The sequence below is a fragment of the Hermetia illucens genome, chromosome 6, assembly GCF_905115235.1.
Source record: "Hermetia illucens chromosome 6, iHerIll2.2.curated.20191125, whole genome shotgun sequence".
Classification (NCBI taxonomy): domain Eukaryota; kingdom Metazoa; phylum Arthropoda; class Insecta; order Diptera; family Stratiomyidae; genus Hermetia; species Hermetia illucens.
In genome coordinates, this window is record NC_051854.1 from 2981593 (window position 1) to 3007645 (window position 26053).

The 26053-nt window shown below is 42.1% G+C and overlaps 1 protein-coding gene across 3 annotated transcripts in view; it reads left to right on the forward strand.

Moving 5' to 3' along the window:
- The window catches only part of LOC119658623 (ras-related and estrogen-regulated growth inhibitor-like protein), a 187724-nt gene that overhangs the window by 66326 nt on the left and 95345 nt on the right, over positions 1-26053 (forward strand). For all 3 annotated transcript variants that reach the window (XM_038066119.1, XM_038066118.1, XM_038066121.1), the window contains one exon: positions 136-192. In XM_038066119.1, coding sequence (XP_037922047.1) covers positions 136-192 — 57 coding nt within the window. The remainder of the gene's footprint in view (positions 1-135; positions 193-26053) is intronic.

A 26053-nucleotide genomic window follows, 5' to 3' on the forward strand; every position in this document is an offset into this window, starting at 1 on the left:
TGAAAAGATTCAGCTCAATCCATCTACTCTTAGATCGACAGTGAATTTTGACCGGAGGACCTAAGATTTAAGGCTTAAGTTGCCGTTTTAGAAATATATCTAAAGACTGATGTTCAAATTTTCTTTTCCTTTCAGCGGTTACAGTGAGATACCTTACAAAAAGATACATCGGTGAATACAGTTCCACAAGCGGTGAGTATATATTTTGGATGTTTTTTTCGAAGGGTAAGGTTTTCTTCACTTGGATGTAATTTTGGACCAAAGTCATTGGGAGGTCATTTGAATTTTAGCTTTAAACCATATACAAGTGTTCGAGTTGTTGCTTGGAAGTATAGCCCGGCAAATGCCTTCGTTGAGATATGCTTCGTTCGTGGGAGAAAATCACTATAAATATTGGGTCCATCAATGTTGATACTTCGAGTTACGAATAACAGCGAGCGGTGGTTATATCAAGAGTTGCATCGTGTTAAAGGACAAACAATCTAACAGTTTGAGTCAGTGATGGTACCGAGGTGCACCAAAGAGATAAGCCATCAACCGCAGTTTCAACGTTTCTTCCCACTCTATTAGCCAACACAACTTGTGCACATTTGGAAGTGGGATATGAACTATAGTCCACTGTGCTTGAGAAGTAAAAGAAGAGGACAGGATTTCATGGAATAGATACTCTTGCTTTTTCGTAACCGATTGTATTTTGTAGCTAGCTACGGTGTAAATAAATAGACTGAGTTGTGATATAATGGAGATGCCTTTACTAAAAGGTAGGAGTTTACCGAGCAGGCCGACTCCATGGCTTCCTCGTCAACACTGCACCTACACCTACATATTAGTCTATCGTACTTCAAAGCTGACCGTAAATTGCCGTTTTTAACAACCGGCTGACGTTGAAATAATGCCAGAGGCTTATCAGTCGACCGCAAATAGAATAGACGCCGATTTCTCGAGAAAAAGGTATGAAGTAATCTTACTCACTTACTTACTTTCTCCTCCGCCCCTGTTTTTATATGAGGTATGAGGGAAGCTGAATTTGTTATCAGCAATACTAGAGGCAAGAAAGAATAACAAATTATACATTTACATACACAGTCTGAAGTTGAAAATCTGTTGAATCTCGGCCATTCCCTTTTTGGATCGAGGAATCAGGCGATTTTGTACTTCTATACATTTTTATAAACAAAAGAAAAGTTGCAGATGCCCCAATGATTGCTTTCATAATATCTTGCGCCTCCTTATCGCGAAAATCCTTTCAGTTCTCAATCTTGATTACATCTACTCTCAATCGAGATATTTCCTCAACACCAAGAAGATTTTAGATTTTTTATCTAAAAAAGCGGTCCGGTTTGCAGTCTCTTCCGAGGCACAACTCCTCCCTACTCCTTCATTGGAAGTCAGTGTTTAACCGGTCACAAAGGCGCCGTCTCAACCAAAGTTGGGGTTAATACTGGCGTCATATTTAAGTCACCCCGAACACCGAGCCCTCCGTAATTGCTCACTCCACGCGACTCTGGCTAGACCTCAAATTTACTTTTTAGATCAGCTTCATCCGGCATCTATGCTTCATGAATGGGGCACCACTTTTGCTAGAAAATTTTAATGCCGCGAAGCACCACAAATTACTTTGTTGATATCGAACCCCGCTTCAACACACTTTTCTTCCAACGTCCAACCGACGATAGCCCCCGGAACACGGCAAGCTTCAACTGATATCATCCCGGGTTCTTCTCCACGTGCTTCACCAGAACGTTGCTGCAAGTTGTTTCACCACTTAAGCGACTCTTCGTATCCAGGTTGGCTTATTTAACTTCTTCGGACAACATTCTTGACTATAACAAGAGCAAAACCACGTCTTTTCTGGCGCCTCTCTGCTATGTGAAGGTAACGAAAAATAGCACCTCGGTCGTCTAATAGCTTCCTTCCCTTCTACCTCGATGTCATCAGCTAACCATCCTTTTACCCACCTACCTTCCCACCATAAGTCTATCTACTGTTAAGTATGTCGTTTTGTCCGGCTTATTTTTATAGCGGTATTTCGAGGACTAGTTGTCCTCTTCCTCAGTGAGTTTTAGTCTAGAGACTGGCTTTATTCTCACTAATAAATCTATCATTCATTAGCTTTGAATTCTTCTATGAAAGCGTGAAAGGTCTAAGCCATTTCATCTATCAACCATCAACTACCATCACTTCATCATCTATGTATATTTCTGAAACCGGCTTGGATGAAAAGATTTTCGTTCCTGAGCTTCTCGATCTTTCGCTGTGACGGATATAGCAATGCTTCCGGTATGGCCTGATGGGGAATCGTCCGAATCGCTTTAAAGTCTCCCTCCTATACGGAACCTATCTTTCCCTCCTACTCTTCGCATTAAAACAGAATTATCTTGCGCATTTCTCCACCTAACGCAAATCCATTTGTCCTGTATTTATTTTCCGGCCTTGGCCCTCTCACCTGTAACACGGAATATCGTATATCCTGACAGCAGTTTTTCCCTCTCTGACTTGACACTTTCTATGCCTAATTTTCCGGTCCTCCACCACTCCCCGCTTCTTCTTCACTTCACCCGGTTCTGCTATTCAACCTTGCCAGCAATAACTTAACGACACTGTTGATCTTGTCCTTTACAATTTATCAGTGCTTTACTTTTCCTTATTTGTAGAGGCTTCCCCTTGCATCCCTTCTGATCCTTATCATCATGCTTAAGATTTCAATGCGCAAATCATTTGCATCAATTCTCAAGTTATGTCCAAGCCTGCTAAGTTCAACTTTCCAGGGTACAATTTTGAAGGTTTAAATTTAGCCCTGCCGACTATCAACGGTGCTCTCATCCTCACTCCTTTAACTTTTGCCGAAGCTCTTGTATCCTTTAGTTCCAATCACACCAATTCTTTCCTTGTTACGTCCTTGTTCCCTCAGGTCTCAGTGCTTTTATATGTTCCGGTTTACCACTGAGATTCATAGGAAGCTCTGTCTAAAAGACGCTGCAAAAAAAAAAAAAATTAAAACTTGTAAGGACTACGCTTATCTTGCTCACTTCAAGGCTCCGCTAACTTCAGTAAACTGACTGATATGTAAACCTTGGAGAGGGTATCTGGCTAGTATTCAGGCCATTTGGAAACATCAAGCTTATTTACTTATTCCGCCCAGTCTTCTCCCATTTTCAGCAATTTTTCAGGCTCCTCTGCTGTCTTGCGCGAATTATTGTCTAACTTACTTTGTGATTGCTTTTTCTTAGTATATCACTCCTCTCTTCCTTCATTTCCCTTACCAGCAGCCTACTCCATATCTTCTGCAGTACACCCGTCCCTTCCTTAACCAATATTGATCCTGATCCGGCTTTCCTCTGATAACAACCAAATAACTCATTTCCTCCCTCTCTGTAGAAATTTTAATCAAGTGCTCATCCTATGATTTTAGCGACTCTCTTCATGACAGTGCCGTCCAGTTGTATATCAGTTGCTAGAGCTTTGGAAAACATGAAGTTCATATTCCTTGCCTATCTTCCTTTTTCTTTTGTTCTGTCCTTTTGCAGGTCGCTATGTTCTCCCTTTGATGTCCACTCACCTTAAGAGGGGCCATTTGTTCTTTAGATACTATTTTCCGCAATTATTTGAGAGAAACCCTCCCCCTTTTTTAGTACCTTGCTCGCTTGATTTATTTAGTCAGGCCCGTAGCCACTTACCAGATTTCTCCTATGTTAAGGGGATGTCACCTGCGTTGCCTGCATCTCCTCAAACAAGGGCTTACGGTCGCATGGTCCTAGATGTTCAAATATGCTACCCTCATATCTTTTGTTGTTGTCCGTATGTCCCAGTAAGTGTCCTGCCTCCTCTGGATGAATTAATAGCTCTCTATAATTTTATCTCCAGGTGGGATAACTGCTGCACTTGCTTGATTATTTCGATCAGTGATGGCGCCCACAGCTTTGAGGTATCTATATCTTCAATATCGCAGGAGTCGCTCATAAAGGTGAACAAAAACGATGGCCGAAGTTTTTTCTGAATGGATCCACCGCCGCTGAGATTAGTCCTATTTTGTCCTGCATGCTAGTAATGTTAGATGCCATATGCTGAGCTAATCAATAAAAGTGTTAGACAAAAGCAATAGCTGACAATCAAAAAGAAAGTCCTGGCTGCATCGACTGTTGATCTCAGTCCAAAACGATGAAAACAATTGCAATCTACGAGGGCCAAAGAGGGCAGATGTAAGTTTAAAGTCGCTTTAACTCAGTTTGTCCTTCCCTTTCAGCATTTCACTACCGGTAAAGCCAAATGAAAAAAAATTAATTGGGACCAAGTGCAACTAGTGAAATGGCCGGTGTCAACAAAAGTCTTCTCTCGTGCACAACTCTCGCAACACTCGGTCAGAATGGTTTAAAGCAAAGACAGGGAAAAGGGTGCGAAGAAACATTTTTCTACTTAAGCAAAAGATTAAGGATTAAAAGTCAAGAGCAAAAAAATACTACTACTGTTACAAGGATATATGGTAGTACTTCCCCAAGGTAAGGGGGTGGTATTTATATTTGTAAATATAGTATTGTTCTTACCAAGGTTAGACGAAGGCATGGTCGGATGCCGGAAAAAAGGACATAAATTACAAAATCATACTTAGCTTTGTGATCCTGTTTGTGAGGAAGAGAAGTGGCGGAACTTATCATAATATCATGTAAACGATAGAAATTGAAGGAAATAACGAAAAGGGAAAGTCAAGCACTCTAAAGGATTCACAATACTTTGGTCGCATTACCCACTAGCAGATGATGGTCTAGAGAGGTACATCCAGCGTAAGTAATAAGCCTAAGCCTCAACAGAACGGACCCTTAAGGACAATTGTGCTGATATCTTCTGGCCTATAAAACGGTTCAAAAATAGTTGGAAATACTTCAAAACATTTGGAAAGGAACATGCTTCCGAAACCTTTGGCGATTAATCCTGGAGGGCTTGGTATTAAGAAAGGTGTGAGGTAAACTTGGACAAAATTAAAATGATGTAGGAGAATAAATAAAACTTGTTGCTCTTTTTGGTGACCAACGGTTTCATCCATTATTGCGTGAACTCATCAGGTGCTAACACTTCGTAGTACTGCAAGCATCAAATTTTAAAAACGTCACAGACAAGGGGGGAGACATACATAGTCATGTAGCTTCCAATACTGCAGAGCGGCATCGCCTGATGGGTTTGCGTGGTACTGGACTTCAGTTTTTTTTTTCAATAAAAAAAAACATTTCGGTTGTTTTTATTCTTTTCTTTTATAATTTTAAGATTCACTTCAGTCGGTGTGTTAAAAATTAAAGCCAGGAATCTTCCGTTAGACGAAGATTCAAAAGAAGTTTGAACTGCACCGGAGATACAATATTCTAACCCCATTATTGGAAGGAAGTGATTCTTATATCCACTGTGCAATGGATTACAATAAGGGTTTTAACACGAGAAGAAGTGAAACCTTCAGAAATGGTAACACGTTTACGGGTGCAATTTGTAATGACAAAATAAGATTGGCAGTAGTCAGAAGACCGTCCGAAGTGGTCGGAAACGACCAACAGGGCAAATCTATCTTAAAAAAAAAACAAAAAAAAAAGAATGAAGAAACCGGCTGTGAAGGTCTGCTCGCAAATATTGAAGCTCGACACGTGTTGCACGCCTCTGTGGTAGTTTGGCTCGAGAACGTTTTGGGTGAGGGGGGGGGGGGGGTTGAGAGAGGTACTTCGAACACTTTTATCCCCACCCTTCCGATGCATTGTCCGCACTGGATCCTGAAAAATAAACGAAAAGGGATTCCCAGGAGCCTATCGAATGACCAACATTCGATTGCGCCTGGGGAGCCGTAAAACTGCTGATCCTAGTGCTTTGATCGAAAAAGAGGATTCTCAGATGTATTTTGCGGCGCAGCCTTCGAGGTTCTCGCCCTATCTCGACATACTCGAACCATTATGTTGGAGGATGCCCCTCATTAGAAAGGGTTTTGCGGGGCTAGAGAAGAGTAGGCAAAAAGGAGGTCCTCAAATCAAAAAGAGCTTAGCTCAAATTCATCTTCATTTTCTTTTCTTTATTCATTTCTCTTCATTGGAAAATTAACTCAAAAAAATGTTGACTGACGGTTTCGTCCAGAGCAGAGGACGCTGGGTGTTTAACTTACAAAAGAGGGCTCCGTGGACTACAAGAAAGGAAGTAAGTTGCTCCCCATGTGGTCCCGTCTGTCATCAAGTGGGTGTGGACTCAAGCATCCCAGCATTCTCTGCAAAAAAATTAACTAGTTTCTGCCGTTTTGCACTCTCACTTTCACGATTCAATAGTTTTGCTTCGTTCCGGTTGCTTTCCTATATATCACCATTATGAAACTAATCCAACCATTAATTAATTAATTTTAATTACTCGCTGAGCCACCTTACTCGCTTCAAAACTTGCCCACTTAATGCTCTCTTCTTCCAAGAATTAACACTTCCTATCTCCTCAAAGAGCAAATCGATCCCCGTCCACAGTCCTTTATTAGATTCGTATCCGTCATTATACACTTGAAATTTCCACACTCAGCAAAAATTTCCAAATTTTGGCGTCTGGTAAACGTGCACATTTTCACGACGAAAACTAAAGCTCCCTTCACCCTCAAGTAAGGACGAAAATTATCTTCCTATTTAGTTTATTTTCTTTACTTCCTTTTTAAAAATTTACGCTCAGTATTTTATAGGATTCAAAGCAATAAAACTTTCCTTAGCACTGACTTGCAACACAATTTGTTAAGGTCCTCGGAGGGTTTCACAAGTTTCCGCAAGAAAAAAAGCGACTGACTCTCTCCAAGACACCTAATGGGCTCCTCGGTCCAGCTGGTCAGCTGTCCATTCATCAGCCGGTCCCGATCAAGATAATCCTGATTGCACTAAACGTGGAAAATCATGCCAGCTCTGCGACAATAAAAACCATGCCTCGTTCAGAAACAAAAAAACGGTTAGAGCATGCACCCAGCAACACGGCGATCCCTTCGCTATGTTGGAACATGGCGTTGCGAAAACACCAACGTTCCATGATAATGTAGGCACTAGCAAATGAGGTGCTTGTACATTTGGGAGTTGGTGTTCAGAGGTGGCGGAAGCCTTATTGACCGAGGCAAAACCAAATGGCTGAAGAGAACCTCCAAAGTAGTGACACCGGGAGACGCTGTATCACATTGGTTTGCCGGCCGTGATGCAGTATGCAAATGCTCCAAACGCCTAATTAGGGCGATCAGACCCGACTCTGCATCTGAAGTGGCACTAGGTCACGAAATCTTACCAGGAGTATACTGGTACCATCGGAAGCGGGATAACCCCTGAATTTACATACTTCGGGAGAATTCTTGTTGTATGTGCGTTCATCTCGGTTGAAGCGGTTGGCCTCGTAGTGGGAGTTTTATGCGGGTTATGGTTGCGTCCAAGCGAAAAAAGACCGCGACCACCACAAATTCGGAGCTGAAACTCTCTCCGAAATCGGCAGGTGCAAGTGGTATAAAAGTTTTTCTGAATGACGCGAAATGGCGGAAAATCAGAGCTTCACAGTCCATCGCAGATGAAAACGTCCATCCAGTTATGGAGCTTCGGGGAGAGGGCTACTGCCTCACCTTTGAAGAAATTTCTTTGTCAGTAGGTCTAAGTTGGATTCTCACAGATCTCAACACGATGCGTTCCTCGGTTTCTTTCTCCTGGTAGGAAAACACTCGTTTGGGAATTTTCCAGAGGTTATCGGTCGGTTATGATGAAGAAGGAAGAGGTTTTTCCAGTCGAGGGGGTTTACCACTAAAGCCCTGAATCAAAACAAATGGGGAAAGAGTAGCGACTTAGATAAGAGGACGTCTCAATAAAAGCGAAAACGCGATTCAAATTTCTCTCTGAAAGAAGTACAGAAGAAATGAACATAAACCGAAATCGAGCCTGGAACACGCAAATATAAAAGATCATTTCTGATTTTTATGGCAATATAAAGACAAAAATAGAGTTATGTTCGGTACAACAGGAATGGACGAATTACTGTTTAGATAAATCCGAGATCTGTTTAAGTGGAGACATAGCCTGCATGATATTCGATCGAAATGGATGAAGATTAAAACGAGCAAGAACTACCCTCCCAATGTCCCAAAAGACAGCAATAGCATAACTCCCAAATTCCCATAGTCAAACAATTGTAAGTGAGCTTGCAATTTCGGGGTTTTTTCCCCGAAATATCCAATATTTTAAGGTATCTCCTCTGAATTTTTTCTTCAATAATTTCAATAAAAATTTCAAGAAGCTTCGAATTTTCCATGAATATTTCAAAGCATGTAATTACCAATGTTAACCGCGAGCATTGTGCGCATTTAAAGCACAAATCGAACCGCATACTCTGTCTTGAGTGTGCCCTGCAACTGCCCGACATATAAATTTAATTTCACGGACATTCATTCGTGAATCAAACAAACATTTGCTGTAGAAGAAGAAATGCAATCGCAGAAAGCAGGTTAACGCCTTTTTTGATTCGTCTTGTAATTCAATGCCAACACAATAAGTGGCTGTTTGTGTTTGAGCCTCACATTTTCGGTTTTGTTTTCCGACAAATTTTGATTTATCAGCGAACGAATTAAATTGCCAATTTCTTTTTCTTTTTCTGTTTTGTTTGTTTCCTTTGCCCTCTTGATTTCAATTGGAATTAATGTCCATTACAGCACGCACATTTGTTTGAGATTTAGTTGAAAAATGGTTGGATATTTCGTGGAAAGGGTTACCGGTTCACATATAGATGTGATTATATTCTCTAATGGTCGTGGAGGCCCTAGCACTCTTAGCACCATCTGAATAGCCCCTCTATTGCTTTACATTTCCATCTGTAGTAAACACGGTATGAGCAAACACTAAGTACTGTTAGGTTTCATTAGGGATAACCAGAGCCCTGGAGAGAAAATCCGGCCCAAGTGGAAAATTGTGCAGTAAAACGATACCCTGGGTGAGAATTACAGGTTACAGGTTTGGGAGGAAGACTATCCAGGCCTCACCCCGTTGGAATTTCCCCTTTCCACTCGCTCTTGTTAGGAATCTGAATAAGCTTTATATCCTAGGTAGAGGTACATAGAAAACTGAGCTATCCACTAATGATCTCCATTCTCTGTTCTCTCTTTGCTCGTTAAACAGTCCTAAAAACCTACCTCTAAGAAAAAATGAACTTCAAATTCAAACTTCTTTAATCTGTGCCCCATACACCCTAAAAGTTAGCCAGTTGCAAGAGGGTTAAGTAGAGCAGTCACTCGATAGAAGAAGGGGTCTACTCGCAGCTCTCACTTTTTTAACACCACAATGAAAAGCAGGATCGGTGTTCCAGTCAAATAAACAAACTAAATATATCAACACGGCTTTCATTAAACTTATACAATCAGCCACTCCTGCTCCACCTCCACCTCCAAAATGGTGACTCCGAATTCAAAAGGAGCATTGCCGGGTTGAAGGTAGAAAGCAATGACAACGGAGATCAAGCAACATGCCTGCAAACATGACCCCGGTAAACTGCGTTTCAAAATTTCCGGACTTCAATCCCCAGCCGCACGAAATTTGGTTCAAAATAATGGAGACAAGCTTTGTCAGGTGTAGCATAACAGACCCACAACAGCAATATTTCCAAGTCATAGCAGTGCTACCAAGGCGGTATGTCACCGAAGTTCGCGACATAACTTTAGAGTCGGTGACAGATAACCCATATAGCCTATGCGAACAATTGATAAAGCGGCTGAGTGCCAGCCAGGAGGTGAAAACACGGCAGCTTGTGGATGACTGATTTGAAACCCTCCCAGTTCCTCCGCCGTCTGCAGTGTCTCGGCAGTACCACAATTCCAGAGCCACTAATGCGTAGTCTATGGGTGAGACACCTACCATCTGCCTTTCAACCAATTATGGCGACGATAAATGATCAGCCACTATAAACTGCAGTCGACTTAGCTGACAAGGTCTACGCCGCACTTCTTTCTACACCAAGCATCGTGAAAGCAACATCGGACATGCGTACATCCTCTCCTTCAGCACCAGAAATACCCTTATTGCTGCTAGTTCAACAATTATTAAGTCAGCCCCCAGGGCTGCGAGCGGGGATATGCACAGTTAAACGGCAAATTCACTCTGAGAATTCATCCGGGAGGACATCTCAACATTCTCGGTCGAGGTCAAGTACACAGCGCAGATCCAAAAATCTTCATCCGAAGGCTATATATTGGTACCATTAGAGCTTCAATTCCGAGGTCATTAAATGGATGAAACCCCGTTTCATCCCTTTCACGATACCTGCCTATGTCTGTCCGAAATATGAAAACACATTTACTTGCGCTCCAAACCAAGGACTACATGAAGATAGGCAGAGGAAGCCAATAACATCAGCAACGGCAAACTCCGCAACGATCAGTAACGTCAATATTTCAACTAACGATTTGACACAGTACATCGCAAAATGAACCTACAAAAAGTGCTACTATCTTGAGTTTGCGAGACAGTGCTCCTTCGGTAATGACCAGCGGGTCTATTAGTACCATGGATCGACGCGAATCCTCTTACGTGATGGCCAACGACACCGAAGAAAACTCGATCGTAAGCCAACACCAGGAAACCATCGTGACAATGCACGCTCCCTAGAGAGATATCCCCAAATCTGGTCAAACTCCAGTTCAACAATCTACAGTGGCAAACCCAACGAAATCCGCAAATGAGTTAGATTTGCTGATTGTTGCCATACAGGACTTCAGTAGGTTCGTGCACTACTAGCAGTAAAACCACCACAAACCCTCAGCTGGGTTATCGTGATTATTGCAATGCCCACCTTGTACTGTCAGTAATGGTATCAAATGGAAGTTAATATCGCAATGTTATCATCAAATCCACTTCCTAATACGGAAACTAATGCTTTCGGAAACCATTTTACTGTTGTCGTCACTTTTCCTACCGCTCTTCATTACACTACACATTTCTCAAAATTATTCATTCTTTTTTTGTGGTACACGCCTCACTTACCAAAGGATCCGTCAGGGCCACTTCTGCATTAACGCACGCTACTTCAACCGAGGTTGCCATGGAAGCGTGGCACATGCTTAATGCAACTAAGTTGAAAATTAGATTTACTTTTCCCAAACGCTAGTAGATGGTAGTGCTTGCTTTCAGGTTTTCCGACTTCGAACCAATTCAGACTCAATTTCTGGGTATCATCTGCGCTATCAGCGAGTTACTTACTAGGCATAATTCATATATGAAATTTAACTTCACATTGGACACCTTCCCAAGCACTTAATGCCAAGCTTTGAAGTGATAGAGTGGCTTCCACACCCAAAAACTAACCATATCCTTTTCCCTCTGGTTGATGGTGTAGGCTTGTCCATCATTTGTTCCGTAAAGTCTAAATCAATCATCTTCATCCACGTTTTTATGACTCTCTTGATTTCTTTAGGATATCCTTCAACGTCTGGGAGGGAGAGGGTACTGAGCATGAAACCTCATAAAACTCCTCCTGCGATAATGTCTTCCGTAGGTATTTCATCCGTTTAGTACCAAAGCACTCCTTTAGAGATATAGTTTTCAATCATCTTAGTCCAAAAACTATGGACATACCCAATCCCAGTCGACCGACCCGGACTCATTTTTGATGTTCAACGAGACCACGGTTCAACAACACATCCATGTTGTTGGTTTTTGAATGGGCATGCTAGAACTAATCTGTCACTCCAAAAGGTCACCCACATATATTTTTATCTATGCAAATGACCCTCCATTAAATTTGCTCCAAGTATGTAAGACACAGCGGACGTGCTAATAATAATTTTAGGTAAAAGACCCAGCGCGAGCCTCATCCTCCGTGTACCAAGAACACCTGAAATTTCCTAAAAATCTCTCCAGGTTCCTGCTCGTTTACTGTAGGTAAGGTTTAAGTATTCAGAGCTCCACTATATTTTTGTAGGGAAGAACAAGTCATTATATCGAAAAGGAGACGCGGATAAATCAGCCTAGAATTTGTCCCCTTAATTTTTTTCATAACAAATCTGCCTCTGCAAAAAGTTTCATTTACGTTTTCCCGAAATCTGGTCTGCCTCTGAAGCGCTGCCGGGATCTTTTTTTTCGGAAGCATTTAAATTCCTTGGAACTGGTTTCCAGACCATTTCTTTGATGGATTGATTCTTCTCCCCCGTATTGTTGGTTTACCAGTTGGAATGTTGCGGTGCCATTTTTGTGGAGGGGGCGGCGAGTTTTCGACCCAGACTATTCCAATTTCCTTACCACAAATAGTTTGTGAGATTAGATCATACCTTACCTCATAATAGCTGCGATTGACCTGTATCAACCTTATTTCTTGAGTCCGTTCTTGGTTCTCCCAAGTGTTGGGCATCTGCTGCTCCCTTCTTACTCCTTGCATCCTTATCCTCATTGCAGAGAGGATGAACTTTACACACCTTAAATATGTAACCTTCTCCTTCATGTCTACTCCATAAATCGGCACTATCGTAGTCACTGCACAATGCCATCATGTAATCAAAAATAAAGCACCTGAAACAACGTTTCAGGGACACCTGCTCTTTGAATCGCTTTTCTCCTCGTAAGCAGGTCCAAACTACTTTGGACGCACTCCTTCATCATCATAACTTTGTCAATGAATGAACTCCTACCTTTTGGTTTTTGAATTTGTTGTCCTATGAACTTCTCCATCTTGTAAGAGAAAGTTTTCTGCTGCCTTTCCAGGAGATCCCTTTGGTTCAACTTTGGGAATGTCTGATTCGTCTTAAATTTTGTTTAGAGTCTTTTTCGGAATGAAAAGTCTAAGGGTTACCTTTTTCTTTGACCCAATCCTGATGCACAACACCGCGAGATTTTCCCTTCTCTGCTTTTCTGATTGACCTGTTTTTTTCAAATGAAAGGTCCTTTTACCTCTCCTACCATGATTCATAGGATTCGAACTTTGAACGACTTTGAAATTCGAGGATCATCTTGAGTTACCTGAAGACTCTGAATATATACTTAATGCCCGTCGAATTTGTCTTTACGGATTTGGACAGAGTAATTATCCTCTGTACCTTATTTCCTGGGAGCTCACTTGATCTCCATCTTTTACCAACTTTGACATCGAAAAGGGTCTCAAGATCTTCGAGATTCTTTGCAATTGGTCTTCCCTAAACTCCGTCCCTCCCCCTCTTTTTAAGCACCTCCTTCAAACTATGCGCGGCATTAGCTTACGAATGACCGACCTGCGAGGAACACGGATCAAATCTTCAAAATCAAGACTAAGGACTGGATCTTCACGTAAGCATCCATAAATAGGCGCATCCTTTGACCCTGGTAGCGAAATACGGGTGAGCTATGAGCAAGCAATATTTCCACTATCCCTTATGAAGAACCCAACAACCTTAACTTCAATGACTCCTCCAGGGGCAAATTATAGCGTTCTTTAAAATATTTTTGGGAAGGGTTGAATCTAACATCATTGGGGTCTCCTGGCGTCTTCGTCAAGAATTTCAAAGATCAGAGCCGCACTGCAAATTTCTGAAAAGATCATCATCCTTGGCGACGTACATCATTACCGGAATGTAAAAGTGTCAGGAGCAAGCAGTTAGAGCTTTGCTTATTTGCGACTTCGCCAACTCAGGATATCATCTGCGTAACTGAGACGTGGCTCTAATATACTCAATGGTAAGCTACTCAATGCGTACATGATCGTCATTTTCAGGCTTGGGGCAAACTATTGGAGGAGGTGTCCTTATCGCCGTTAAACAACATATTTCGGTCTTTGCTTTTAGTTCCTTGTACGGCCGTCTCTATAACTCCCTTATTGTTCATATTACTAATCCTAACTGCCTCCTTTTCATAACAGCCTATGTCTACTTTGCATGTTCTTGCCCAGCTTCCGTTGTCGAGGAGCTTTTCGATACCCTGTCAGATGTTTTGCTGTTCAAATATCCTGGTGGAATTTTATTCTCTGGAATTTCAATCTTCCTTTTATTACATGACTTAAATCTTTCCGTCCTACAATTGATTCATTACACACTCAAACTTAGCTCTCTTAACGTTTATAAACTCCCGATCTGGTTCCTAATTTAGCGTATATCGCAATCAGAACAATTGGACATCATCAGCATCGATTGCTCCGTCGTTCAGATATTTTGCTACTGCAAAATTCGCCGACTTTATAAAAATTATCTGAAATATGCTTATGACTTTCTCCGAGATCAGTTTTCTCAATTTATAATTCTACTTCTTCCTTCGACTCCTTTTCCAGCCTCTATGATTCTGGCCTATGGCAGCACATCCTTTATTCTTCTTTTTAATTTTTCCGCTGTCGTATTTTTTTTCGAAAGTTTTGATTTTAACGGCAGATTCTTCAAAAAATGTAAGCCTCACATTTCCCTTCGTAACGGATTATCACCTCCCGTGTCGATTAGATCCTTTGTTCTGGAGCAATAGCAGCGATTTATATCTAAAGGCTCCACTGTTACTGATTTGCTTGAGTTTGCTAACGTTGGTGTGGAGCCTCTTAAGATGTCCATACATTATATACTGGCTTCTCCAAAACTTCCGATTCGGTTGACCGCTTTCTACTTCTCGAAAAACTCCGCAACGGTTCTCTCCTCGTTGCCTGCCTATACCTAAGTGCAGGTTATATACATTCTCCTTCAATGGTTCCACCTTGATTCCTTTCCTTCTTTAATCCAAGGTAATCTACAAGGTCTATTCTTGATCTGCTCCTATTCTCGTTCTTCATGAATGATCTCCCATCCTCATTCATATCTCCCTGTCTTCTATATGCCGACGATCTGAAACTATTTTCCGCCGTTAATTCCCCTACTGGGCAAAGCTGTTTCAAGCAAACCTTGCCCTCAGAATATGTTAGTGCTGAATGTGCGCAAATATTATACGTTATATTACTCCCTAGAAATATCTACATCACCATCATCATCAACGGCGCAACAACCGGTATCCGGTCTAGACCTGCCTTAGTAAGGAACTCCGGTTTTGTGCCGCGGTCCACCAATTCGACTTCCCTAAAAGCTGTCTGGCATCCTGACTTACGCCATCGCTTCACCTCAGGCAGGGTCTTCCTCGTCTTCTTTTTCTACCATAGATATTGCTCTTATAGACTTTCCGGGCTGGATCATCTTCACCCACACGGATTAGGTGATCTGGATTTTATTCACAACCAGACGGTCGTGGTATCGCTCATAGATTTCATCGACATGTAGGCTACGGAATTGTCCATCCTCATGTAGGGGGTCAAAAATTCTTCGGAGGATTCTTCTCTCAAACACGACCAAGGGTTCACAATTTTTCTTGCTAAGAACCCAGGTCTCCGAGGAATACATAAAAAATTGCATTATCATTGTCTAGTACAGTAAGAGCGCTGACCCTATGGTGAAAAGTTTCGAACCAAACAGTTTTTGTTAGCTGAAAGAGGCTCTGTTGGCTGCCTACAACCGTGCGCGGATTTCATCGTCATAGCTGTTATCCGTTTGGACTGCAGCCCTTTATTACCTCGATGGACAACCTTTAACAGCATTTATGGTGAACTTTGATAACAAACCGCTTTCTAAACATTATTTTATCGACACACTCAGTTCAGCTTCCAAAAAGTTTGGCTTTACCCTCCTTTATTCCCACCAGCTCCTACAAATCCATTCTTTAGTCATTCTTTTTGAAAAAAATTTTGTCCGTAATATTCTCGAGTATGCTCCTATGATCCTACCACAATTGCCTATCCCAAAACATGTCTGTATGTTCCGTTTCCTCACAGAATCTGCAAACAATGTCCATAAATATCCCTAGAGTCGCACGGTGATAATTTAGGGTATAATTATCAGTAAGTATTCCGAGTAAGTATGATCCGGAAGTTCTTCTGGTTTAGGTTCAACAACTTCCAGCGCTTGTGTTCGTGTCCCTCCATATATATCCTGGACTGATCCATTCCTAGTAGGTTCGCCAATACAGTCCCCTCAGCCACTCCTTTTTCTTTTTAAGTGTCGTAGCCATGGACCCTTCTCCTATTCCACAGAAGAGTTTTGGACGGTGCGACTGCGTTACTGCTCCTTTCCTGGCCAGATCTTCCACTGTCTCTTTGTCTTCTAATTTAAGGTGGCCTGGAACCCAGGGTATCCTGACTTTCTTGAGCGATCCGAGCGCAATCAGTCTATTAAAGTATTCGCATATAAATTTGGAATTCACCTAAGTGGGCTTAAGAAACTTAACAACGGCTTAACTGTCAATTAGAATAGCAATGTTCTGCCCCTGTAGTTCCTTTGGAGATTAAAGGACTCACAGCTATCTACGGCGTATATTTCCGCCTGGAATATGCTAATGTGCTTTCCCATTGGTTCGAAGTACGTTTTTTTGGAGCATTGGCCCGACGCCTGCTCTTTCTGCTATGATGGATCCGTCAGTGTACCAGGAAATTAGTTGCTGGTTTAAGCCGTAGGTCACTATCATGTTCTCTCAGTTTGCTCTGCTACTCCAAACTTACTGAAACTCCTTGGCAAATCGAAACTTCGTTATCATGTTGTATTTCGTGGCATCAATAATTCGGGATACCGCCTAGAGAGAATATCAAACTTCCTTTGATTTAGGCAACTCCAGCGCTCTGTAGAGGTATATACTGCACCCTCGTCAAGGAAAACCTGGAACAAATTCTAGAACAGCCTTCTGCAATAACATTTTTTTGTGAAACTAGGTAAAAATGAGTCGGAAAAGCGGGAAATACTTCGGAAAGCCTACGGCAACGGGACAATGGAAAAGAAGTGCGTCAAATTTCAGACAAAGATCAACGATTAGGTGTTCGGAAAATTGAAGAGAAGTGCAGGATACCCAAAACAATCGTTCATCGTATTTTAACAGATGATCTTCAAATTATAATAGGAAAGACTGCACGAAATTGCTACCGAAAGTCTTGACCAGTGAGATTGAAGGGGCAGCGTTTATTAAAATGCCTGGAACCCCATGAACGCTAAGAAACAGATAACAGAAGACAAGACGTCGATTTTCCAGTTTGATCTCGAATCAAAGCGGCAGAGTAGGAAGTGGAATACTAGGGAGGCGCCCCGCCCAAAAAAAGCGAGGATGAATAAATAACGAATGAGGAAAATGCTCATTGTAATCTTTGACCGAGACGAGGAGTGGTTCCCAGTGACAAACAGTCACACAGGGTTTATTGGGAGGTACTCAAATGCGCAACAAGGTTCTACGCGTCCGAAGAGAAATTTGAAGCAATTGGATGTGGCGCCATGACGATGCGCCTAGCCACACCGGACACATTGTCTCCGAGTCCAAATCAAGCTCCAGCGGACTTCCTTTTGTTCCCAAGGATTAAAAGAACTTTGTAAGGAGCTCGGTATGGGACACTGAAAACGATAAAAGTATGTACGACGGCAACACTGAAGGAGATACCTGTTGTCGAGTTCCATGACACCTTCAATGATTGGGTAAATGGTTGGTAATGGTGCCTTGAATTAGAAGGATAATAGTTTGCACCCCTCCAGGTGCAGACCCTGTATGTTCCCAACATATGTTTTCCAGAATAGTTTTTTTGGTCTAGTCCCATTCCCAAATATTTGTCTATGTTTCTCGTGTAACTTCCATGGCAAGTAATCTAATAGCTCTGAACTGATTAAGCTTTGCGTTTTCTAGTGACTGGTGCTAGGGTCGCCTTGGCTGGATTGATGCGCAGCCCCACCTTCCTGCACCGGGTGCTAGTAGTCCTTAGTCTAGTTTGGAATCTTTCACATAGAAGCCCTCATATTTGCTCCTTCAATAATTTCGGCAGCCTAACACTGGACCTGTAATACAGTATTTGTTAGCTTTGCTAGGAGTTCGTTCACAAGCGGGGTCGGCTCGTCGTGATCGGCTTCGCCATTTGGCTCTATCGAATGCCTGATCTGGGTGCAATCTCGAGGCTTTTAAATCCCCATCCAGCGTATCAAACCACCGTTGTTTAGGCTTGCCTTTTGGTCGTTTACCATCGACTTCGATGTTCAGACCAATCTTGGCAAGTGAATTTTCGTTAGCACGAATTGCGTGATCATACCATCGAAGACGCCTCTCTCGCAACTTTTCCACGATCGGTGCAACCCCATACCGATCGCGGATATCCTCACTTCGGATGGGATCAAAACGTGTCACGCCACTAGTCCAACGTAACATCTTCGTCTCCATTACCGCAAGATGTCAACTACCATACTCAAAATTAACAGCGATAATACCCCGCTGTTGTCTTCTGCCATAATTCTGAGAAGCAGATGTACCCTGGCCGCCACATTCTGCGTAAGAGTCCCATTTTCCTTCTTCAGGCAGACAGTCTATCATTGCTGCAATGCTTGTTCAGGCAGAAGAGCGATGAATTTCAAGCCTAGCATAGTTTGTGAGGATAAAAAAAGGGAAAAGTAAGTGATCCTTGGAAGTCCCCCGATTGCGTCAGCCATAGATGTAATCGTGCTCCTTGATTTTTGGAATTATGGTGGAGATGTCCATAAATTTGAGGCAGACCCTCTGCCTCTTTGCAAAAAGGCTCCTGTTTCATAATGGCAGCGATAAACCCAACACGCAATGCAGGTGATGCTCGACACAAGAGAACAAAGCGAAGTCCAAGTTCCGTTCGATTTGGAAAGATCCAGCTACAGGACCAGTTTCGCTTCACCTAATAACCTAGTCTTTAGCTCAAATACTGCAATGATACTGGATCATTATACCCTTTTCATCCAAATACTTTGTGTTTAATTTAATTTTTATAATTTTGCGTTTAACCCCTCTCTGACCATTTTCTCTCTCATTTATTTACAGGTCGGTATCCGCCATCCTTCCAGACATCAAATACAGCACCAAAAAGGAGATTGGGAATCACGAAACTTTCAGATTCTGCTCAACGGCATTGTTTTTATCAGTCTCCGTTGTGTCACCATGTCAGGACAGCTTCCAGGACTTTTTAGGCCGCGATTTCTGCTCATTTCATTCCTCAGCTGGACGAACCCTAATTTCAGGACCATTTGCTGCTTCTCTGTCGAAATCTGCTGTCCTTCGTCAAGCAGTGTCCTTCGCAGGAGCAACCTATCTAGATTTATTAAACGCATCGTTCGAAATTTTTATACGTTCATAAATATGTACAAGGATGTGCTATTTTTTATATTTTCGACAAATTCCTGTTAATAAAATTCTTTTCCCGTTCAAATGTTGCGTTTTTTCTTCAATTGGAATAAGAAGACGTTTTACTACCACCGAGAACGCTCCCTTTGACGTCAATTTGTTGATTATATCCTCCAAATTCCGTTTATCTAATTTAATTGAACTCAAAATTGCTACAAAAAAATCACTTAAAAATTATTGAAAATCCGACTTCGGACCATCAGGGTTAAAATTTCTGAAAGTTATGGCTTCGCCAAGATTTCAATTTATTCGAGCAAAATACTAGGCCCCCAGAATCCGCAGCAAGCAAACAAGATGGGCTGAAATTCGGGCTTTGTTTACGTTCGGTTTGTTTACGTTGAGGGTGTTTACATTGAGTTTGTTTACATTTGAGTTTGTTTACTCCGCCATATTGTTTATGTTTACATTGAGACCACGTGAAGTTTGTCACTTTTGCCCTTTTTAAAGGCCCCTCATATTTGAAGGGCACTGCACTGCAAACACGTCCCACGTAAACAAAATAAATGTAAACAAGCTCAAAGTAAATAGACTCAATGTAAACAGACTCAATGTAAACAAAGCCCGAATTTTTGCTTTCTGCGAATTCTGGGGGCCTAGTATTTTCCTCGAATAAATTGGAATTTTGCCGGAGACCACTTTGAAGGGAATTTAACCCGCGATGTTGGGGAGGCCGATTTTCGACGGTTATTTTGAAATGTCGATATTGACTAATTTCCATGAATACATGATTTTGAACTCATCAAACGAGCGGAGAACGGAGCACCATCGATGCATTCTTATTCTAGTTAGAGGAAAAACACAACATTTAAGCGAGAAAACAATTTTATTAACAAAAATTGGTGAAAAATATAAAAATATAACACATTTTTCTACATATATTCATATATTAGGTCAGGTTTCGGTTCCTGCAAAGGACAATTCTCAACGAAAAACCGCAGATTTTGACGGGGAAACAGCAAATGGTGCCAAAATAAGGATCGCCCAGCTGAGGTATGAGATGATCGGGAATCGCAGTCGGAAAAGTCCTGGAAGTTGCAATGATACCGTCACCCGACGTAGTGTCAAAGACCATTTCGCCCAGCTTGATTCGGAAGCTTCCTGGACCCAATCCTCTTTTTACAGATGTAGTTGATGTTCGGATGGATCATGACGGATATTGTCTGTAAAAGAAATAAGAAAAGAACCGTTTTAGGAGATTGAATAGAAAGGATAACTTTTTACTTTAATAAAAATGAATCTGGACAAACATTTTTTGACAAAATATTTATTTAATTTTCTCCCAACGTTTCGCCAATTAGGGGTACTAACGAAATTCCTTTTTTTGGAAGGGGGGGGACTATGCGTTCCAATAACTACTTTGAGGGCGTCACTCAACCTACCTCTTTCGCCGCGGGCTATAGAACATAATGTAGTTCGGAATAGTCGCAGGATTCGTCCAATGCGAAGCGATGTAAACAGTTCCTGTAACCACCGTATCTAAGGAATTGGGTTAGTTGGTTAACTCAGTTCTCTGTGTTTCGTCTCGACCCATATCTCATCTCTACATGGGATAAGTATATGGGTCTCTGCCAAAATTCCTGATTTATCCCACCATTGTTGCCACTTTCTGTCCAGCTCCTTCCTACTGGCTGTGCGGAAGTCCGCAGTCACATCGGCTGAATTCGTCCTGCTTCTCTGCAAGAGACAGTATGCCATATTTATTAGAAGATCCAGGGGAATCACTTCCGCGATAGCGCACACTGCATCAGTCGATACTGCTCAATATGCGCTACAAAATGTTCCAGTTCATGGCATTGTGCAATGCTCCCGTTGAAGCAGAAGCTGCCCGCAGCAGGATGGATTTTGCCACCCCAGGTCCAGTTTAACCAGTCATAACCGTGCTTTGGTGGCATGAATAGTTTCACTTCCATGAAATTTCACGTCCTCGTAGCGCTTCAGGACTACCACCACCGTCAGGTCATCTGCAAAACCAGTCAAAGTTACTTCTTCTTGTACGCGATGGCCAATCACTTCATCCTAAATTATGTTCCATAGCAGGGTCCTTACATGGAGCCTTGGTGAAAACCTGCTGTCGCTACTGTTGCCTTTCGACCCGTCATCCCTTTAGTACTAGAAAGCTGATAAGTAACCCTCAATTATGAGAGCTAAGGAACCAGAACACACACCTTTCGACCACAATTCAACTGTGCTTATGAACCATGTGCACCTAAGTCTAGCAGCAAATTTTAGGGTTTTGTACGAAATTCTATCCAATCTCGAATGGTGATTATCCCGAATTCGTCTACAGAGTTCTCGCAGTTCCTCCTCAGTATATCCTATTGAACTGTTAGCTGAAATCTAATTTCTTTGCGTTGTGGGGAAAGGGTTGCAATTATGTTGAACAACGGCGAGGACATTACGTGGGGTGGGTGATTTTTGACCACGAATGTTGCTCATTACAGCCTTCTAAGCAACGCCCCATGGATTCATATGTGGCTCAAGGCAAAGTTGCTTATAGCTATTCCGCTTACTTTTCCGTATGACCACCTGAAGGATACTAAGAAGATCAGGGTATTCTTTCTCCAGCTCAGTGATATGTAAGGGCTATTACAGATTGTAAGCACTGAGGAAGGCAACAACTGGCTCCCGAAATATCGATGTCTGTAAATAATTTCAATAGGGTTGTTCCTAATAAAAAAACAATCTTTTCGTTTTATTTAAACAAATTCACTGTCTTGTTGCTCTAACATATTCGACCCGGCATTCCTCGTTAATTTTTCCCCGGCAAGTTCTTCATCTTTTAAACCGCATTCGCTTGATTAAGGGTGGGCTCTGGGTCTTTCAATTTTGAGAAGTATCTTTCCACATTGTCCGGGGTTTTGTAGGATATTTTTATGCCTATGGAGTGTTGAAAGATTCTCTCCAATCTTTCTGAAATGAATAGTACTTAGTTGGTTGGGAGATAGCCGTTTTGTGATGTGCTCCTTGTGGTCTCTTCAGACGTATGGGTTAAGGCTTTCAATATTGGGCGCTTATTATCTTTTTTTCGAAAATTATTCTTCGAAACATTGCTTTGTTGTCGCCATGAAATTCTACGTTACTGATTGGAAATGCTCTGAATATTAGATTGTACGTGGCGTTCATTTATAAAGTATAAATTGAACTCCTGGAGAATGTTGTCCACTTCCATTCTAGGGAATTTTTACATGAGGGTAGGTTTCAATATCCACTATGACAGGTCATAGTAGGTTGCCCTTTGAAAGTCCAAATACTTGAATGCATCCCTCACGTCCAGGGTAAATTATATTTTCGGCCAAGCCAGTAAGCAATTTCATAGGATCAATGGTTGATCCGGCTTTTCGAAGCCCATACTGCCAATCTGAAGGGCCTTGACTTTCAATAACCGAGAGCAATCTATTGTAGATTAGCCGCTCTATCATTTTCCCCATAGTGTTCAGAAGACGTATGCGTCTAGAGAAAGGCGGCTCACCTTAGATTTACCAGCTTTAAGCCGCATTACCAACTTCTCTCGCTTGCATAATGTTGAGAATATCAAACGTGGACACTTCAAATAACTCGGTGAACATGTCCCGTCTGAATTTCACGACGACTTTAAGGGCCTTATTCGGTATGCTGCCAAGACTCGGGGCTTCAATATCATCTTTCCTACTGCAGATTTCTTGCAGCTCGTCTCTGATGACTGCCTGAACTGCTGTTTCATTCAGAGATTTCTGCAAGGTGTCAGTGCCAGGATTAACCTACGGATGCTTTTCAAGAAGAGAGTAGGATACGTGATCTGCGGAGATAAACGACTGTTCCTTCACATGATTCCATCCGCCTCCGAATGGACTTGCTTGAAATATTTCCTCTCTCTTCTCTAGCTTGGCGAAAAGTCAATGAAAGCTTCACTGTCCCACCTGTAACTGGGACTTAGGTGGTGGACAGTGAATCAGTGCCTAACGACTGGCAACGAAGCATTATTTGTCCCATACATAAAAATAAGTATATCACGCAGTGCAGCAATTATATATTATATTATAGAGGTATTCTCCGCAGTCTTACCAGGTCGGATAGCCCCATACGACCAGAACATTATCGGCCCATACCAAAGAGGCTTCACTTCAGGCAAATCAGCAAGAGATCAAATTTTCCTTATGCGGCAAGCGATAGAAAAACTGTTGGAATATGGGCATCAGTTGCACCATCTTTTCATCGACTTTAAGGCCGATTATGACGGCATAGCCCGGTAAAACTGTACACGGTCATGAGAGAATTCGGTATCCCGACGAAATTGATAAGACTGACTACGCCAACCCTGACTAATGTGTAAGACCAGATAAAAGCAGCAGGATCACTCTTGAGACCATTCAACATCAACAACGGTCTAAGGCAAGGGGATGCCCTATAATGCGTCCTCTTTAACCTGGCCCTGGAAAAAGTGATCCGCGATGCTGAGGTAAATGCGAAAAGAACCAGCCTCTTTATGCCAACTCAACTACTGGCTTATGCTGACGATATCGACATCAAGGGAAGAACAACCCGAGGCGTACATACCGCCTTCATCAAGATCGAGTAGGTGGCGCGAAATCATGGTTTGCACATCAATGAAGGCGTGTTCCTAGCAAAAAAAATTGCAAACTCTTGGCCGCGCTCAAAAAAAGTATCCTCCGAAGAATTTTCGACCCCCTACATGAAGCCGGACGATTCCGGAGCCTACATAACGACGAAATCAATGATGACCGTCAAGTTGTGGATAAAATCCAGCTCAATAGGTTGCGGTAGGCGAGTCGCTTAATCCTTATGGATGAGGATGATCCAGCCCGGTGCATAGATATAGTAGAAAAGAAGACAAGGCAGATCCTGCCTGAGATGGAATGAAGGCGTAGGTCTGAACGCCAAGCAGCAGAATTGGTGGACCTCGACGCAAAACCGAGATGTCTGGAGTTCCTTATTAAGGTAGGCCTACACCGGATACCGGATACCTTATTATGGAAGGCCTAGACCGGATATCGGTTTTTGCGCCGTTGATGATGATGATGATGATTATAGTAGCCTTTTTCCACATATTAGGAAAATAGTTCTTTTCGAGGCTCTTGTTGCAAATAATGGAGGAGAGGAAAAATAAACTGATCAGTTTCAATCCAAAGGACGTTAGGAAGACCACTGTGATCAGGGACAAGGGAAAAGTTAAGGGAAGGAATGTAAGGAGATACGCTGCATCCAGTCGTGTGAGACAAGGAGGAGGAAAGGGAGTAAATTGCAAGATAGTTAAGGACAATTAGCAGAGAAGTTAGACAATTTAATGCAAGGAGGAGATAACTTCACAGAATTGCAGGTGTTGCGAATCTTAGACTACATTGGTTTAAAATTTCCGCACTCCAGTGAATATTGAACACTGGCCAGATATTTTTTTCTGAATTTAAACATTAGAGATTTGACATGGTGAACATGGTTTCCAGAAAACGTAAATTTTTCCTAGCAGTAAGTTTTTGCGATTTTTTTTGTATACTTCAGTGGTGAACCAGGCTAGGTAAGAGAACAGGAATTTAGAGGAAGGGGGAAGGGGAGCGTAACAAGGAAGGCAACCTCATATAATGCTATAGAAAGTGCTGAGTACTTGGAAAGAGGTGGGCACCCAGCTAATTGTCACCAGGACTGAGTTCAAATCTTCAAAATTTGTTTTACGAGAGTTAAACTTGGTAAGCCTGCGTATGACTGGGGATCTGAGAATCAAATTCAAAAAAGCGCACGGACTGAGACAGGAAAATATTCACAGGGTATGATAAAGGGGTATTTATTTAGCGCAATGACTCCCGCGATGACAGAATCGTAGCTGGAAGAAGAAAAAGTGGTTTCGTTATGGAAAGGGGACTTGGCAACTATCAGAGCACCTCCACTGGTTTACTTGCCAAGTGTTGTACAGTCTCTGCAACAACGAAAGACAAAGTAACCTCCAAGGAGCTCGGAATTTAAAATACTATCATCCAACCAGGTTTCAATAATGCAGATGACGGAACCAGAAGGCAAATAAGTTAAAACTCGACAGCATGGTCCTTAGACCTCCTACATTTTGGCAAAATGGCCGCATATTTGGAAAATCATTCAAAGTCGGCGAGATAGTCGGACGGGTCGGAAATTTTATCGAGGTTTGGTCCTTTGGCAAAGTCTCCTTGTCCACAGACTAGATGATCTTATAGATTATTTAAATCCGGTCGATTAAAATGATCCTTTTTATTGATTTTGTTGATTTCCCCTGGCGATGATTTTGCAAAAAGACTAAATCGCTTGAGCCGATAGTGAAGTTCCAGAAAAGAAAATTCACGGAAACGGCAAAAATTAAAAAGGCAAAATACCCAAAGTAATACGTCTTAGGTGCATTCATGGATATCGAAAGTGCCTTCAATTAAGCATCATTCGCAGCCATTAGTGATGCGGCAAGACAGCATAGAATCGATTCCTTGTTAATCAGTTGCTGGAAAGGAGGAAGCTCCACATATATGATCAGAGAGGCAGGATATTTTCGGCGCCTCTAGGAAGGGGTTCTCTCCCCTCTGTCATGGCTCCTGGAATACACAAGGTCTTCAAGAAAGAATTTGAGGACGATCTAGACGCAATAATTATCAGCATTGCACGTCATGTCAGTCGTGTCAGACGGAGTGTTCTCGATTATAGAACTGGCTCGACCTTTCGGGAAAAATGACGACCATATTCCAGGCGGAGATATCCGTCATTTTATTTAGCAGAAGAATATTCACAACAAAAATGATAGGGTTTCACCATTCGAATGTGTTTCGACGATCGAGTAGCGGCATAAGCAATAGGTAGCAACAATATATGAGCCCAGTTGATGAGGAGTTGCACATTGTCGAACATGAGGCTGACTCGCTTTTCCATGAATTACAATACATCAATAGTTTGGCCGTACGAAACCCATACTGCCGGCCTGA